This window comes from Channa argus, chromosome 8 (assembly GCF_033026475.1).
Source record: "Channa argus isolate prfri chromosome 8, Channa argus male v1.0, whole genome shotgun sequence".
Taxonomy (NCBI): Eukaryota; Metazoa; Chordata; class Actinopteri; order Anabantiformes; family Channidae; genus Channa; species Channa argus.
Genome location: NC_090204.1, coordinates 4617698 through 4636276, shown reverse-complemented (window position 1 = coordinate 4636276; position 18579 = coordinate 4617698). Strand labels below are relative to the sequence as shown.

Below are 18579 nucleotides of genomic sequence, written 5' to 3'. Positions count from 1 at the left end.
AAGAAGTGAGAGAAAAATCTTCCAAAGGCACAGACTTTTAAAAATAAAAATACATTTAGAATAGACCTTTGACTTCTAATGTCCTTTATACCAAAGCAACAAAACTAGTTGAGTGTGAGGAGAGCGAGTGAGACACAGCTAGACAATAAACATGATTTATTTTTATCTCTGTCTGAGGACACAGCACATTGAGCAAGGGGGAGAGATGAAGGAGAGGAAGAAAAGAGCAATAAAGATGGAGATTTATGTGGAGGTGTCTCTCTTCTGTCACATGTGATCCCATAGGAGCTGGCAGGAGCCCTCAGGTCATATTTTCTCACTGTGAAACGGCTGTGCTCCGCCCCTCCACCTCAATTGAGATAATGCCCCTTGCCCTCCTTTACTGCTCGACCCCTATGTAGTACAACACACCCCGCATTCTACATGCATTCAGTGTCATTGGTTTAGGCTTCAGCAAACCTTATTTCAAGTTATAGAGAAACGTGGTGACTGGCAGACTTTGAAAGATTATAACATTTTATAATGATTTCACCTTAGGGTAAAAACTGGTTTGATGTCGGTAAATGTTCTTAGTGGTGTGGATGTCTGGAAACTAAGTCGTGTAAACTGGACTTCTTTCTTCTTGGACATAGTGTTTGGAGTCTAATGCAGTAAAGGGTGTTCAGAGCTCTACTCCGTTTCATACACCCACCAAGGAGGCCACAGCTAACGATCCTTCTTTTTGGGTATGAGGGGTGTTTGGAGTTGTGCTCCTTACATCTCCAAAACTATTTGCACTACTCTCACCTCCTTTATTGTCCACCTAATGGCCTACTTCAGACGGGGTGAGAAACAAGAACCACCCAGAGGGTATAACTGGGTGCCTTACCCAAGTGTCCCTCAGACTAAAGGAGCAACTTAGATGTTTTGTCATACATTTCCAACTAAAAAGAAAAAACCCCACTTGACAGATTTTCCGAACATTATTGTTATTGTATCATAGGAGCTTGTGTAGCTCCTATGATTGAGGTGAAAGCTATGTTGCTGCCTAGAAAATGGGACACAGAAAGCAGGAGAAGAAATGACAGACATATGTACTGATTTCCAAGAAAAGATGAACCATGACAGAAGGATTTCCCCATTTTGTACAGTACATTACTGTGAAAATATCCGGAAGATAAAATGAAATGCAGTGCAAGAAAATAAATTTAATAAAGCAATGGGCAGATTTTAGAACCATCTTGGGGTTGTTCACAAGTGCATAATTCACTTATTTAAACAATAATGTCTTAATTGAAACATGACCAAATGTCACTGACTTAATATACTATTAACATGAGGACAGTCACATCCAGTGATTTCCATTTGTGCTACTTTGATAAGACTTTCAAACTTACTAAGTCAGCCTGAGGCAACCTGCTTTCAAATTACATTAGGGACCCTAGCTGAATGTCAATGAATGTTGCCTGATAACGGTTGAGTGCATATATTTCTCTGTGGGGAGAGATTGGGCCAAACATGGCCTTATTGAAAACTCAAGCCAAGAATTGTATTTGTCAAAAATAAACTGATAAAATTATGTATTATGTATGAGACTTTATCATAGCTCATATCGTTAAAAAAAAAAAAAAAAAAAAAAAAAAAAAAGGATATCATCTCTTGCACACTTGTAGGCTTATCTCTATTAATTTCTCTTGATTTTTATAACTAGTAAATCACTGTATGTCCAAGTACTAAGTAGATATAGACTGGTATATGGAAAAACAAGTCAAATCGAATCTCTCACTCTAAACATGGTTTTGTTTTTGTACAGGGATTGAATACAATTCCTTACCTTCTTGTGTTCTCTAAACAAAATCACTACGGAGGTAAAATACTCACCCATGCATAACAGAAGTCATAGTACAACATAAAACTGAATTCCTAACTGTGACATGGAACAACCAACAAATGCAGTAGCACCATGCAGCATGAATACTGAATGAACTGTTTATATGAGTGGATGGTAGAGAAAGCCATAGCTGTTTAGAACCCATGGGTATTTAATAGTTTATGACAGCATCAAAATTCAAATAAATGTATGTCAGTCAATTTTTAAATACATTTAGTTGACCGTTTTATGATGTGAAATTGACCTGCATTTGCATATTCAATTTGAAACATGCTCAGTAGGCTTTTACATTTGAATTCAATTAGGAAAAAAAAATAGCAAAGATAGCAATATGCATTTGCATTTTTTTTCAGTCATGACAGATTTATGCCATGCCTGGCATCTGAATTGTTATTCATTAAAAGGACATAGAAAACCTCTTGGCTTCTATACTGTACTCAACTCCAACATCATTATATAAAAGTTGTAATTCAAATCAGTTTCTATTGGAAATGCTGAGTAGGTCACATTAAATGCATCCATTTGTTTATACCCCCCCACACAACAAAATTTGGATGATGACATTTCCAGTCTATATTGTTGCCAATAATTACAATTTGATTGACAATTTCAAACCAGTAATGGCCGCTTTGTACTTTTGTAGAATAGAGAGCATAGTGTTAATTCTTACTAGATGCTAGTCAATTACTTAGCTATAATTCAGCTCAGAGGAAACACACCCACTTCTCCTGTCACTACATCACACATGGTGTAAAAACAGTGGAGCCTTGTGTTATATCATTATATAAGTAAATCTTACTAGCTGACAGAAGGGTGAGTGGATTGTTGAAGGGCTTTAGACAGCAGTCTTACATAATCACCAGTGGCACCACTGTCTGGTGAGCCTAGAAAAAAAGAGAACAATTTTATTTTAAATTACATTACCAAGAGTTTACAAATACAAGTGGTTATTCTGAACAATATAAGTGTAGAAAGAACCACAAAAAGGTAAGTCAGGTTATTAAAAAGTGTTTATTAAATAAATATTTACAATAATTATTTTACAATCATATGAGACTTACTGTTGACATCTTGCTCATATCATCAGTACAATCCTCGGCACTGAACTTAACTGCCCTGGCATACTGCATCACTTCTACCACCCTCACGACAGTCCTGCTACAGCTTAGTAAAATACAACAGTCTCGAAATAATTTCTTTATTCAGAATTAAGTTAAACAGTAAAAATTAAAAAAAAAAAAATGTGAAAATGTATTAGATAAGCATTTAACTTCTTGTTTGGTGAAAAGGGTTATAAGAAAAGGAAGCTCAACTGGTTCTGAGGAAATCATTGTACATCTGTTCTGAGGGTGACCTGGTTTGAAGTATGGTTGAGTGTGTGACAATTAGAAAGTGAGAGCACCTGAGGAGAGCAGATATTGCTCCGGTGGAGTCAAACTGAACTAACAAAACTCAAACATAACAGAGCTTACACTGTTAATGTCATTTACAGACTGTCATCTGACCGAACCTTAAATTTTACTTTGGTTAACAACAACCCGTATTTGCTAATGTAATTTCGAATGAACACTTATAGCCAACAGTATGAAAAACAGCCTTGAATTTACTAGTTATATATCATGCAAGTGTGTCTGTTAGATGCATGTCTGCAAAACATCGTGCATAGATCCTTCTGCCATTGATGTGCATCATAGGAAGACATCAGACATCTAGCAGATTGTCATAACTGCCAGCAGCTCCACTGGAGAGAACATTATTCATCATTATCTAAAAGAAAGAAAGAGAGAGAGAGCGAAATCAATTGGGACAGATAATTTACTAAAGGAACAGAGGTCACGGGTCCCTTTAATCAGGACATGACACTTAAGTGACTGAAAATTTTTAGGAACCGGCAAAACATCTCACTGCTGTTCTTGTGAACAGTTAGTTACAGCTTTAAAAGGAAGGAAAGTTTAAAAGGAGTTGCACCAGTTTTTGTTATATATTTTAGTAAAACCCTAATAATTTTTTTTGTGATGTAACTATGGAGAGGTCACTGTCAGCTACCCAGTCCTGTTTAACACTTTGGTCTAAAGGAAAACATCTCAACCACCTATTTTGAAAGTGGTTTGGATGTAATTATGTGTACAAATTTGCAGGGTGAATCCTACTGGTCTGATCAGTAATATATTTCAGCAATACTAACACTGTGTTAAACTGTTAGTATTACTGTATGGATGGGAGATGTTAGATGTCATTTGCAGATCCTGACATAGATCCTTGAGGGAAATAGTTGACATTTGCATCAAAAAAAAAAAAACACAAGAAATGTTCAGCGAGAAAATGTATCTGAATACTGCGCCCATCCTGAGGGAAACTTGTCAAACTGACTTGGCAGTTGTCGACCCTTGCCTGACTACAGACTTGGCACAGAACAAGATTAAGCAGAGAGACAGTGTTGAGAGTGTGTTTCACATCCACTTAGACCTCTTTACAACGTGGTGAAGCTGCAGTGAATTGAGAAAAGAGGATAGGATTTTAGAGATTAGATTAAACACTCACTGTACTTTGACACAGCTTTGTGCTGTGGAAAAAGCACCGAAGACAATCCAGCAAAGCTGCTGACCAAAACGATTAAAAATGATGAACGCGTATCATAGTGGTTTACTCAAGTGAAGTTAAATGCGAAATGAAACAATGTTGATGAAAATGGAAATCAATTGGAGGGAATAAAAGAATAAAGGGAATAAAAGAAAGAAAATAAAACAAAATTATAACTAGTCATTATAGAGTGGACACAATTAAATGGCAAAGCAGGCTATTTTTCAGACATCATGGAATTAATAAAATTTTTATTTATTTATTTACCACACACACACCCACGCCAAGTCTTCCTTACTAACCTTCTTGATATGCGCCATCAGCCATCACTATATGAAGAATATTGGGATACAGATGTTGATGCTCAGTTCCCAAAATGCTTAGGACCAGACTTGAGCCCAGGTCAATATTTTCATCTTCATCTTCATGTATAGCCTTAAGCAACAAAACAATAATCCATGTGTTAAATTGGTCTTCCATTCTAGCACATAACCAGGAAGTTGCACTACCAATTTTAAGATTTAGACAAATAAAATACATGTCATACCTTAATCTTATTGTAGGCCTCAATGAACTTCTCAAAACCCATTTGCTGCTCCAGGTTGAAGCGAAGCTCTTCTAGACGACTGAAGATGCTGTCATGATGTTCAGCCTCTCCACCCTGGTCCTCTCCACTGCCATCTGTAAGTGCAGCAGGATTTGACACATTATTTTAAATGAATACATTTTTTTACAAGACTACTTATTAAAAGGCATGAATAACTTGACGTGTAACATTTAACAGCAACCAGTGAAAATTCCTACTGAAAACACTGGCAGGTTCAGGATTCCTCCTACCTGAATGCCATTCTTCATTGAGCTGGCTGTTATTACCGTGGTTCCCCTCTCCCACACCATTGGTAAGCAGCTCTCCTGCTTCCTCATCAGGACTTTCATTAGAACATTCCTCCTCGTCTCCCTCATCTTCCTCATCTTCACATTCTTCCTCCTCCTCTTCATCATCATCATCCTCATCATCATCCCCCATCTGATTGTTGTCCTGATCAATCTCGGCTGCTATTCTATTAAACAGTTCGTGGTCTTCGTTATCTTCGTTATCTGGAGGGTTTCCATTAAAATCTCCCCCTCCAACCTCTGTGTGACCCTGTAATAAGTCACCCTCTTCTTGCAGCAATCTTTCCATTGAGTCTCTAATGTCACGCAGGTCTTCATCTTCATATACACTAAAGGACAGACCATGACAAAGATGCCATTACCTTCTGCAAAACAGACCTGCTCCATTTTTATAATGTTGTCTTTCACACTTTGGAAATTATTCGTTATGACAGGTATCAGTTTGCCTTACTCTTCATTCTCTGACTGGACATCGTCTTTAGTACCCTCTTCCAGGTCCTCTATTTCCATGTTGTTGTTCTGGGCAACATTAGCGTCACTTGTCACTCCTGAGTCCTGCTGGGAGCTGAAGAGATGACTGAGGTCTGGTAGAGAGCATGTCCGCAGCATCTGACCACATAAACAATGTGATATTTTCAGACAGTAGGTTTTAAGTTAAAAAACACTGTATTAAATAAATAAATAAAAGTAACAATGCAATTGCAATGGTAAATAAGGACACTGCTCATAAATAAGAACAAATACTGCCTATGGAATTGTATCTGGTTTTGTGAGGCATAAGAAATGTAGAAAAAGTTACTGCACCACTAGCAACTGCAAAATTCCAACCCGCCATAATTATAATGCAGATCTATGTGTGGACAAAAAAAAAAAAAAAAAATCATCAAGTTCTCTGGATGTGAAATTCCCTGATGAAGGTTTTGAAAGATACAGGTTGATGGATGCTTTACCTGTCCTATCAGACCCACTGCAGGTTCAGACAGTATGATTAATGCCACTGGCTTCCTGAATTTCTTCAACACCTGCAATAACCTTCTATCTGATTCCTGTTATCATAACAATCATGTTTCTCTGATATTCACAAGATACTTACCATTAGACCTTTCACATTGATAATGAAATTACCAGACAAAAACATTAAAAGTAATATTCTGTGAACACCTTGGGGTTGTTGGCATCAAACATGCCTGTAGAGAGACCAATGAGGAGGGCATCATGGTGTTTGGAGCGCAGAGGTGAGACGGAGCGTGATCGAGAGGCTAGAGAGGAAGATGATTCATCCATAGATGACTGGGCTGACAGAATTGCAAGGGCAGCAGTGCGTCGGTGAGCTGGGGAGCACAACTTTGTAAACAGAGGCTCCTCGCACCGTGCTAGACCTGAATAGATGCAGAGAAGGGAAATTTTATGTAAGAGAATAATCACATTAAAAAATAAAGTTGCTTTTATTTACTAACATCTGTCACCACATTAATCTCACCAGATGGTTCTGCTGGTTTCTGGACACTCTTTTCACTTTCCTTAGTGGAGCTTGGGCTAGCACTGCCCTCTGGTGGCCTGTAAGTAAGACACACTTAAATTATATCACATCACATCACCTAAACTTACTAGATACTTAGGTATAACCCATACTGGGCTTAGTAAAAAAAACAAGATATTTGTTTTTGGTGTCAAAGGCCACATTTGTTTTCAAGATAAATAATAATAATAATAATAATAATAATAATAATAATAATAATAATAATAATAATATAATAACAATAATAATAACAACAAAATAAATTACATTTTTTGTTTGGCTTCCTGCTCCCATGCCTTCTGCACAATGGCTGGGTGGTCTGTGGCCTGTTTAATTGCCTCTTCCAAAACGAATGACTCCACATCTGCTAGATCTGAAAGAACTGAGGTCAGATAGGAATGCACTAAAAATGCAATGAAGTGAGATGAAATTAATATCAGCTAAAGTGATGTACTAACCATGAGTTTCAGTAGGGTTGGCCAAGGGTGATATTGATTCTACTACATTGGCCACAGTCACTTCCTGATAGGAGGCCTCTGCTGGAGTTGTGCTCTTCTTCTGAACTTCATGGCTTTGAACCACAGCAGATGTTGATTTGGAGATCAACACTTCTTTAGGTGTCCTCACAAGCTCAGGTGCTGGTGCCTGGTTAGGCTTATCTGTAAAGAATATAATATCCAAAGTTGGTTTTAAACTGTGCAAACTTCTTGTGTTTTGCCTGACTATAATTGAATATGTACTCTATAGTCTCAAATTCAACATGAGCGTGCTCTCAAGTTAAGGCTTCATGAACAGGAGGTTTTAATTGTATTACACTGCTTTTATTTTTGAGTGCATAACAAAAAAAAATCAAAACTTCATTTATTAGGCAAGAACATAAATGGGGACTAACCAGGACTTGAAAGGTCCTGACAGATGGTGATATTCTCCAGCTGCTGGGTAAGAGGCTGAAGCATGGCCTCCCGAAGTTCTTTCACCACTTGGGAGTTTGGACTCACTTCCCTCGCTTTTCTAGGAGCTTCTTCCTGTAGTACCCCCATCTGTATAACTTCACCTGATGTGTGCTCTGAGAAATTACACATTCATATAAAAAGGAACTTTATGTGCTTACTGTGTTCACAAAGTGTCCACTTAGCAAAATGACAACTCACCAATTGTTGTGAAACAAGTCTCCTCCAGAGTTTGTTGGGCTACAGAGAGGACAATGGGAATCCCTGCCTGCCACTTCTTCCTGTCTCCAGCAGAAGAACTCTCTTCTGGAAACACTGAGGTAGCTAGTGAAAGAATGTTGGGTTTAAGAAAGAAACTCTATAAAACTCGTTGCAAAATTTTCTAACTTAAACTAAAAACTACTGTCTTTTATGGTATCAGTGAATTCCTGAGGAGCACATAAGCACTAAAATGTATTATTTTTTTAGTCCTTTTGGCTTGTCCCGTGAGTTCATGGTTGCCACAGTGGATCATTGTCTGCACGTTGATTTGGCAGTTCGTATGCTGTTCCTGACGCAACCCTCTCCAATTTCTACCAGGCTTGGACCGGCACTGTACAGCTGGGAATGGGAATGGGCTGTTAGGGGTTCAGTGTCTTGCCCAGAGACACTTTGACATATAGCTGGGACCGGGGACCGAACCACTGACCCTGTGGTTTTTGGAGGACTGCCTTATCAACTGAGCTACAGCTGCCCCCAAGCACTAAAATGTATTGAACTCCAAAATTTACAAAGTGGCTCTTTCAAATAAAAACTAATTAATTACATTTAAAAAAAAAAAAGGTAAACCTTCTTAGCAGATTGAAAAACAAACAACAAATCTTGTGTAAATGCATGGGTCACCAAACCATATAATATCCAGGGTTCAACTCACTGCTTGTTGTGGCACAAGTTTCACCCAGGGTGTGCTGAGCCACAGCAAGGACCAGTAGTTCTGCTGCATCCCACTTCTTTCGATCTCCATTTAAAGAGACCTGTTCCTCTGTGTCGGGTTGGTTCTGTTGGGAGGCAAGACTTGGTTCTGCAGTGGCAGGAAGCAGCTCCTCAACTTCCTCCACTGATTTCTGGCCTTTTAGGTTCTTGTTAAGTCTGTGCAGTATTTGCTTTTTCTCAGTCTGTTAAATAAATAAAAAAATATTTTATCTTTTTTTAGTTTCTAAATATTGAATCAGGAAAAATTCAGGTTAGGGGAAAAATGTAACTCAAATGATTACTGATAAACTCACCTGGATGGTTGTAGTCTTTGGATCTGGTAGGCTCTCTTTCAGTGGAGTAATCTGTGAAATGCAAAATAATTAAAATTGATACAACCAACAAATACATACTCTAAGAAAGAGATGTGGTATGACACAAAATATTAAATAAATATATACTGACTGCTCCAACATTCTTCAGGGCAGCAGTCATGGATATAGCGGGGGTAGAGGGTTTGGATGCAGGCAGGGCTGAAGCTTTGGCAGTTGGTTCTGGCTCAGAGGAATTGGGCTGTGGAAATTGACTGTCAGAGGTAGGAGGTACTGCTACTGCTGCCACTGCTACGTTTCCTGCTGCCATGCCAACCTTAACCGCCCGAGCTGCGAGCTTTCACAATAAAAACAATTAGTCTACTACGTAAACTAATGTGCCGATAAGCAGAATAATTGTAGTGGCAGAGGGATTTCACAGGAAAACACACTTACATGGTCCTCCCAAGCTCTCTTTTCTCTCTCACATGCTTCTCTCCTCTTTCTCTCTAGTTGCTCTTTTAGTACAGCAGCACGGGCATTTGTTTGGGCCTGGTAGGTACATATACACATAAATGAAGCTTCCTCTCCTGTTAGAAACACCATCCATGTAGCCTGAACATTACAAGCTGTTTTGATTTGCATCTACCTTGCAGTTTTGCACTCCTACCTGCAGTTATACAATGCAGCAGCACAGCTTGAAAAATCTAAGTTTAACTTAAGGTGACAATAATAACTATTATTTTCTCTACACTGGTTGCTGGGTAATTGTTGCTATAATTTCAGGATTGTTCTGCACACAGGCCATTTGACACTTCCCCTGAAATAACAAAGGAAACGTCACAGACTGAGGTAGTTGGGAATGGTGTATCTTGCTTAGAGTGGCTACCATCTTCTTTTTTTTTTTAAACTTTTTTAAAAAAACTCTTGATCTCTGTTTTCCTGTAAAATCCAATAAAATTTAATATATAAAAAAAACATTCTTTGTAAATAACTGAATAAATATAGTTATTTAATGCAAAAGTAAATGCTTCATGTTCGTGCAGACTCAGGCAGCATGATTAGCGCTACTGCCTCACAGCTAAAAGGTTGTGGGTTCACATGCCCGACATGTTCTCCAGGTTTCCAAACATATGCATGTTAGACAACCATTCACAACCAAAAGCAGTTTAGAGTCACCAATTAACCTGTCTGTGTACATCTCCCTTTGTTGGCCCGGCTTTTGCCCTATGACAGCTCAGATAGGCTCCAGCCACCCTACAACAGATATAGAATGGATGGTGCAGACTCACTTTCAAAGCCTCCATCTTCTTTCTCCTGAGCTCTGCTTCCTCACTGGACTCCTGGCTGTCAGACCCATCACTGTCATACTGAAACAGTGACAACAGCAACAAGACTAAATGTCAAAGTATCACGTTCATACTGAAAGTAATCTCAGAATCTGAGAATGGTGGGGTGTACCTTCTCTCCTCTGAGTCGGGCTTTGATTTGTTGACGCTCGTTGAAATTCAGCAAGCGGATCTGCCTCAGCTTTTTTAAGTACTCCTGTAAACAAATACACAAATGTTACATAGTGTATGGTTAGCACACTGGCACAGACATACACATACATAGTAGTAGCAATGATCTGCAGTCTCAAAAAGAGACTCATATCAAAGGCAAAGCTTTACTCAACATGCAATATGATGTTAACATCTGTTCATTAAAATAAAATGCATTTACATACTGCATTTAAAGCAAAATAAAGCTATAATAATACACAATGCTAAACTGAGGGGATGAGGATACTTAAAATGGGACAAAACACAAAACATAATTTATTGCTGTAAATACAAAGATAAATCAATAGTAGAAAAACACACATTATGCAAAAAGTGGACATTGGTTTGAGCTGCTGGGTGGAAGTATGGGTGAGTCAGAGGGAGTTTTGTGCAGACATATAAGACGTGCCAAGCCAGACGTGCCATGAGTGAGGAATAATGTGAGGCTGGGCATTCAGGTTTAGGCTCCTACCTCCTCCTCGTTGTTGACTCTGGGTCCCCTGCACTGAACCGAACCAGCCCAGCTCCCATAGATTGCAGCCAGGTTTTGCCGCGTACCCTGTTTGCCGTTCAATTTAACCACACTTTAGGAGGGGCACAGGGCTTACATTTACCTGCCATAACAGTCAAGAACTGGGGCCAGGAGAGATTTAATACTACTGTAATTAATGTTTTTATATCTGAATCAAGGGACTTTGTGTAAAGTCAATGGGGTCATTCACAGACATATTGTTTCAATACTTTTGATCCCATTATTTAGATTTGCAGTTTGGCCCACCTGTAGATTATGTCAATAGTACTTCCACATGCACATAATGTTAATAGCAGTGCCTGTCTTGTACATACTCTAAACACTAGGTTTTACACTGCTTATTGCACTTCTTGTTAGATACTAAACTGCATTTTGTTACTTGAGGGTTTTGTTGTCCTTTTGGCTGATGCAGTGATTCCAGGGTCACCACAGTTGATTAGACACAGTTTTCACGCAGTTTTTACTTCCTGACGCAATTTCCCCAATTTCTACCAGGCTTGCACCGCCACTGCACAGCTGGGAATGAGAATGGACTGTTGGGGGGTCTAATCTCATCTAACCCCCTCCACCAGTAGCATGCCGACCACAAAACAGCGGAAATACTAAGTCACTTGTGAAGAATGACCATCTAGCAGTCTAAAACCCAAAAATGTCTCTCAGGGATTTGTTGAGAACAAACCAGTCCACAGTAACTGGTTTCAGACATATGTATCAGTTGTCATACTGGGTGGTAGAGGTGGCTCTAATGTTTTGGCTAATTTATAAGCTAAGCTAAGTATGAGCTGAAGTTGTGTGAGCCAGTGTGGGTTTGGTAGCACAAGCAACCCTTTCACAGTGTAAAGAGGCATTTGATACAATATTAGCATTTTAGCTCACTGGAGCTCTAACATTTCTACTATTTGAAAAAGATACATCAGTGGCATATTTTCAAGCCAGTTTACACAAAGCCATACATATTATTTGAGGGGTCATAATCACTAGGTTTCAGTATTTTGTAACAGCAGTTTACATTTAAATTTACAGTATAACTCACACTACGTACCAACTGCCCCTCAGCCCGGACTTTGTTGAGCATGGCTTCTCTCTTCCGCTGTAAAAACTCCTCGACTTGATCAGCTCGCTCAGCAGCCATCTGACCACGCTGCCTGAAAACAGAATTAGGTGCTGAGCACTCTTTCATGCTGTGACAAGAGATGTGTACCGTAATTTACTGACTGACCTACTAATACGAGCTTGTATTGAAACAAACTGCAGCCTCTGAAGTTCTCTCTTGATCACATCAGGGTTTAGTCGACCAGGGCCATTGGGCAGTACTGGACCAGCAGCAGCAGGTACACTTATTGCACACAGTGGTAAAAATATTGAAAACAATATTTAAACACGGCTAAACAAATGTTTACAAAGAGAAAATGTATGAACTTACCGAATGGGACTGCTGGGGCCTGCAGACGATCCTTCCCTGCCCATGTCTTTAGGGTGTGGTTTAGCCATTTGGTCCAGACAAGCATGGTAGTGGTCATAAGAGCCTTTGTTTGGGACAACAGGGCCAACACCTGCAGCTCTTTTTCCACCACTTACAAAAAACTGAAATTACAAGACAAAACTTTGTTATTAGCAGGAAGGTGGACTGTATGTATGGTGTATTTGAATTTAGAAGATGGCTTACATAAATTCTTAGTATTAACAAAAAATAGACCTTCAATACCTTTCTCTCTGGGCTGCTACCTCCACTAGAACTCAAGACATGTTTCCACCCTTGTTCTCTTGCTTGGTTTATGCGATTAAGCTGTGAGAGATAGCAACCTTTCCAAAGCTGTTTCCTCTAATTATAACAAAGACTTGATATGTAAGCAAAATTATATATTTTTTCTAGATTCTGCATTTACAACCCACCTTTTCCTTTTCATATCTCTTCATCTGCTCTGCTTTCAACAGGAACATCTACAGGTGACAGGCATATTTAAGAAATTGAATGTGTATGAAACACTGCAAATGGAATTGACAATACACTCACCTGCTCTCTCTGTTTCCTTTCTTTCTCAATCAACTCCATCCTCTTCTTTCTTATGCCATCCTGCAGTAGCAGGAAACAAAAAGTATCTTAATTAAAAAGATCATAAACACACTTTTTACACTTTGAGGTAAATGCCAACAGGGCTGCTCTGTCACTGGGAAAGTGTGTGAGAAAGGAGGGAAAGTTTGATTAATAATAGAAACCAGGCAGAACATTCCGAACAGAGTCAGGAACAAGAAACGAAGGGAGTAATAAGAGGGAGAACTAAAAATGCTGGCAGTGAAGGACCTTCACATGTAAGTGAACGGGGGAAAAGGAGGAAAATGAACATGTTATGTGGGGCTCTCAGCTGTACCTCATGTTTTTTCCTCTCTTCCTCCACCTCTCTTCTCTGGGGGGCTGCTGGAAGAGGAGCCTGAGCAACATATGACACTGGGGTTCAGAGGTTGCCAACATACTATTATGTAAAAACATAGCCCCCCACACACACACATGGGAGAAGCAGCCTTGGACATGCCAGTCTAGGAGCCCACCATCAAACTGAGTTTTTTGTTTTTTTTGTAAACACCCAGTGCACAAAAGAAATCCTGAGTGAAACGCTGAATAAATAAACAAATGCACACATCAAATTATCACTGTCAACAGCCTACTAACCGGTTTGTGTTTCAAAGCTGGTTTCTTCTCTGCTGGCTTTTTGGCTGCATCTGACACTTTCTTCACAGTTAAAGGCACTCCATACTTTGCAGCTGGTTTTGTAATCTTCTGGGCTGGGGCAAGTGGTATGGAGCCAGGGGCAGGACGCTTGGCTGGATACACAAGCAAAAACCTAAATAGACACTAATGAATGGGATCCACATTGCAAATAAAGTAAAAATTTTACATAACGGAACACTTTCTAGTAGATCTATTTAGTGGTCACCACCAATGGTTTCAGGATGATGGTTGACTATATACTTTTATGCTATAATGATTATTTGTTATAATCAACAATGTGCAAAAACGTAAATAAAAAACAGAATGCATTGATTTGCAAATCTTATCAACCTACATTTTATTCACAACAGAACATAATCATTATATCAGATGTTGAAACTGGGATATTTTACCATTTCATGAAAAATATTAGCTTATTTTGAATTTTATGGCAGTCACACATCTCAAAAAAGTTGGAATGGGGCACCAAGAGGCTGGAAAATAATTGCTGCAAACAAAACAAATGGAGGAGGAGCATTTGACAACTAATTAGGTTAATTGGCAACAGGTCAGTAACATGACTGGGTATAAAAAGGAGCATTTCAGACAGACAGAGCCTCTCAACTGTAAAGATGGGCAGAGATTCAGCAATGTGCAACAAATTGAGTCTAAAAATTGTGGAACAATTTCGGAAAAATGTTCTTCAACATAAAATCGGGTCGTGTTCATTCTTTCAGGGAAGACCTTGCATATTTCAGCAAGACAATGCTTAACCACATACTGCATCCATTACAACAGCATGGCTTCGCAGGAGAAGGGTCCGGGTGTTGAATCTGCCTGCCTGCATTACAGACCTTTCACAAATAGAAAATGTTTGGAGAATCATAAAATGAAAAATCTGGCAACAAAAGGCCCAGGACTGTTGAGCAGCTTGAATCCTGCATCAGACAATGGGACAAAATTCCTCTCCTAAACTCCAACAACTGGTTTCCTCACTTCCCAGACATTTACAGACAGTTGTTAAAAGAAGAGGGGATGCTACACAATGCTAAACATCGCCCTCTTCCAACTTTTTAGAGATGTGTTGTTGCCATCAAATTAAAAATGAGCCAATATTTTCCATGAAATTCTAAAATATCTCAGTTTCAACATCTGATATGTTCTATTGTGAATAACATATGGGTTGATGAGATTTGCAAATCATGCAGTCTATTTTTACACATCATGCCAACTTTTTTCAATAAAATTGACTGTCGTTTTTAAATGCAAGTTTGCATTTTAAATTAAGTGGTAGCATTTGCTTACCTGGTGGCCCCTGCACTACACCCATTTTAGGCTGCTTGTGAAGAAAACTATGGCGGAATTCCTGAGCAATAAGCTGGAATCAAAAGAAAATATAGGTATTTTTAATTACCAAGATGCTGATTTGAAAACTTCAGACTTCATCATAAACAAATAAGTGCTTTACCTGTGGTGTGAGGAACCTTTCTATCCTACAGCACAGGAAAGATTTGTCAAGAATGCTGCTGACTGACGGCCTTTCTCTAGGGTTGCGCTTAAACAACTGAGCTAACAGAGAGCGAAGTTCTTGGGAGTAATGAACAGACACAGGAGGATATGTGCCCCGAATGATCTTCAGAACTAGGTTCTTCATGTTGCCAGCCTCAAACTGAGAAGAAACACATGTAGTACATGCTTTAAAAAAATGGTAAAGAAATCACAGAGAGGAATTTGAAATACTCATTTGCAATAACATGAGGACTGAAAACATACTTGACCTGATAATGAGACACCCAAGAAAAATTATCCTTTCTTTGCCACTTAATTGGCCAACCATTATACATATAGTATGTAAAGGAAAGGAATTAAAAATCAATAAGTGAGAGAGCACTGCAATGCTGCAGAAGATAAATTAAATCTTTCTTTAATTAGTAAACAGCTCACACATTGAATACTTACTGCATGTTTAAGGGTGCACATTTCATATAGGACACATCCTAGGGCCCAAATATCACTGCAGAAGAGACAAAGTAGAGAAAATGTGCAGAGAGAAACATTCAAAAGGAAAGTCCTGTTTCTGGGGTGCGTTTACATTCAATAAATAATGCATTAACAGGCACTTGCAAGCCTTTTTCTTTCTTTATCATAAACTGTAAAAAAGCCCAGACAGAACATTGAGACATTTCTAAATGCATTTCATGAGTTCAACTAAGGTTAATTAATTGATTAGATTACATGCTTAGTTGGAAAGGAAATCAATACTAGCTTTCTACTGTAGATATCAATAAGCAGGTTCAATCAATAATAGGGGACATGATATCGTGACATCCTGAAGTAACCCACAATGAAATAAAAATGTAAAATTAAAAAAAAACAAAAAACTAAAAATAAACAATAGACTCTGTTGTAAAGAATTAAGTTATTACCTTTTGTTATTGTAGGGTTTATTTTCGCAGATTTCTGGTGATAAGTAATATGGTGTTCCTATGCATGTTCTTGCCAGTTCTACAGTGCTGAAAAGAATTTAAGAAAAGTTAGTTGTATTATGCATTACTATTCCAAAATGTGCTTTTGATATTTTAAAATCTGTTTTATTAACTGTTCATACCTGTTTAACACCCTTGCAATCCCAAAGTCTCCAAGCTGCACAGTCCCATCTTTTGTCAAAAATATGTTCTATGCAGAAGTTACAAAAACACAGGGAAACAAGGGACTATGTGAAAAAAAGTATTTTATTTGTATAGAGAGACAGAGACAGAGAGACAGAGAGAGAGAGAGAGAAAGAGAGAGAGAAAGGGAGAGGGAGAGAACAAAGCAATACCTGTGATTTAATGTCCCTGTGCAGGATTTTTCGATCATGCACATGCTTCAGTGCCAAACAAATCTGCACAAACCAATCCAGGATCTAGGCAAAGATGGAACACTGGAATTATACACCATCTTCTTCAAATTATCTACACATTTTGAAACTAATGGCTTAACAAGCACGTACAAATAGAAAACAAATTAAATAGTCCAATTACAAGTCAAAGAAGAGTATGAACTTTTGCAAAAGCACTAGTCATTAATCAACATGATTACATGTTGAACATGTTGACAGGCTAATGACAGTTAAGTCTTAAATGTTCATGATAGCCACAAAGAGTTGTTGGCCTACTTGCTCTTCTGAGAACAGTATTCCTTTTTGAGAGTTGATCTTCTTGAAGAGGTCTCCACCCTCACAGTAGTCCATCACAATATACAGGGATCCCCCCTCTGTAAAGAGTTTTTAGGCATTCAGAAAGTGTTATACACATTATATTGTGTTTATGTAAATAAGTATATGAAATTCTTCCTAATAAATGTATTGTGTAAATACCCTCAAAAGACTCCTTGTACTGGACAATGTTGGGATGACTCATTTTGGCAAGAAGAGCAACTTCTTTGCGAGATTCCTGCCTCTCTTTACTCGGCATCTGTCAAAGTAAAAAGGAGAAAATGAAAGAACAAATAAAAGGGAGCTAACAGTAGTAGTGTCATGTTACAAATGTGAAAACTCACGCACATAAAAATTTGTTATTTACAACACACACCCCAGAGACAGTGAAATAATCCCAGACAGACACCCATAGCGTTACTGCATATTATCTTACTCCAGATATACTAATCTCCTTGATGACATATTGCCGCCCATCTTCTTTTGATTTGACAAGGATGGCCTTTCCAAATGAACCTTCCCCAATTTTCTTCACCTTTTCGTACTTGTACATGTTACTGGAATGACTGGCTCTTCGTGCTGAGTCTGCAAATAGATGACAAAAAAATATGGGTAAATAGTGGGAGTTTTACAATGCAATGATTTAACTCACTGTTGTTAACTACAACAATGATAATTATTGGTCCTTCTTTTAAAAATACAAGGATGTTAGCTCTATCAAGGACTGCTGTTAGACAGAGAAGCATTTTTCCTCGAGCCGGCTAACGGTAAAATGCCAACAAATACAGTTGGTAGCAAAGTGCTAACGCTGCTGTTAGACTGCAGCTAACGCCAGACGAATATAGAGCACATTACATAAAATATATATACCATAAAAGCAGAATATGAAGAAAAAATATAATTAAAGCGATATATTGGCAGAGCCTAAAGGCAATTAGGTGACTGGCAATTGCCTTACCATTAGTGTTTCTCGCTGCCGTCTCACAGAGGTTCTGCTACCTGCTGCTCACTCGCGCTCTCTATCTAACTCCAGCCGTTTTTCTGCATTTTCATTGGCCGCCTTCATATATCTTGACCGCCAATTGGTTCGTATACCTGTCCGTCATCTCTTGATTTGACAGACGTACTTAGTCCCCACCCACACTGGCACGGTTGCTGTGGACATTTTTCTTTCCATGGCAACCGCAAGCCGAACGTGGAAGTGATAAATACATAGAAATAATCAAGAGAGTAAAAAAAAAAAATAGATTAAGTCGGTTAATCAAATTAATGACAGAGAATATATAAAGTATAATTTATTAGGCAAAACACACACATACAATGGAGTTAGAGAATCATAAAAACAGTCTACAACCTAAGCTTAGTACAATATGGTAAATATTAATAAATATTATTTTCAAACTTTCAAGGCAAGTTACATTTTGCAGCGCTCGATTCTCTCCTATTAAAAGACTGCGGATTGGATGCATAGCTCCCTTGAATACTGATCTATATAAGTGTACCATTTAAAGGCTGATGTTGGAGCGTG

General features: G+C 38.5%; 1 protein-coding gene across 7 annotated transcripts; it reads right to left on the bottom strand.

Annotated features, from left to right (window-relative positions):
- Window positions 1–2862: 2862 nt before the first annotated feature.
- On the bottom strand, window positions 2863–18131 carry nek1 (NIMA-related kinase 1). 7 transcript variants are annotated; one of them, XM_067514133.1, is made up of 36 exons: window positions 18010–18131; window positions 17488–17636; window positions 17214–17310; window positions 17013–17110; window positions 16677–16760; window positions 16464–16531; window positions 16282–16368; window positions 15815–15869; window positions 15324–15524; window positions 15161–15233; window positions 13817–13968; window positions 13518–13577; window positions 13163–13222; window positions 13042–13089; window positions 12854–12934; window positions 12572–12732; window positions 12368–12484; window positions 12191–12293; window positions 11089–11175; window positions 10537–10620; window positions 10368–10445; window positions 9532–9627; window positions 9230–9433; window positions 9079–9129; window positions 8727–8967; window positions 8015–8137; window positions 7756–7929; window positions 7322–7522; window positions 7131–7245; window positions 6825–6901; window positions 6506–6723; window positions 5796–5953; window positions 5288–5673; window positions 4998–5131; window positions 4753–4885; window positions 2863–3637 (listed from the first exon to the last, which is right to left on the bottom strand). In XM_067514133.1, exons 2-36 carry the CDS (start codon window positions 17602–17604, stop codon window positions 3624–3626), a joined length of 4236 nt encoding a protein of 1411 aa, XP_067370234.1. In that variant the 5' UTR covers window positions 17605–17636; window positions 18010–18131; the 3' UTR covers window positions 2863–3623. The 7 variants fall into 7 exon arrangements, with proteins under 7 accessions (XP_067370234.1, XP_067370235.1, XP_067370237.1 ...); XM_067514134.1 differs by having other exon boundaries at window positions 7131–7236; XM_067514136.1 differs by lacking the exon at window positions 11089–11175 and having other exon boundaries at window positions 12182–12293.
- Between the last annotated feature and the right edge of the window lie 448 nt (window positions 18132–18579).

What these genes read in the sequence shown, in the direction of transcription:
- nek1 (XM_067514133.1), bottom strand. Translation starts at nt 17,604, where the DNA reads ATGTACAAGTACGAAAAGGTGAAGAAAATTGGGGAAGGTTCATTTGGA. An exon ending in TTGATGCCAACAACCCCAAG is followed by an intron (nt 5,954 to 6,505) that starts GTGTTCACAGAA and finishes TTATGTGGTCAG; the next exon opens with ATGCTGCGGACATGCTCTCT. An exon ending in CAATGAAGAATGGCATTCAG is followed by an intron (nt 5,132 to 5,287) that starts GTAGGAGGAATC and finishes CTGCACTTACAG; the next exon opens with ATGGCAGTGGAGAGGACCAG.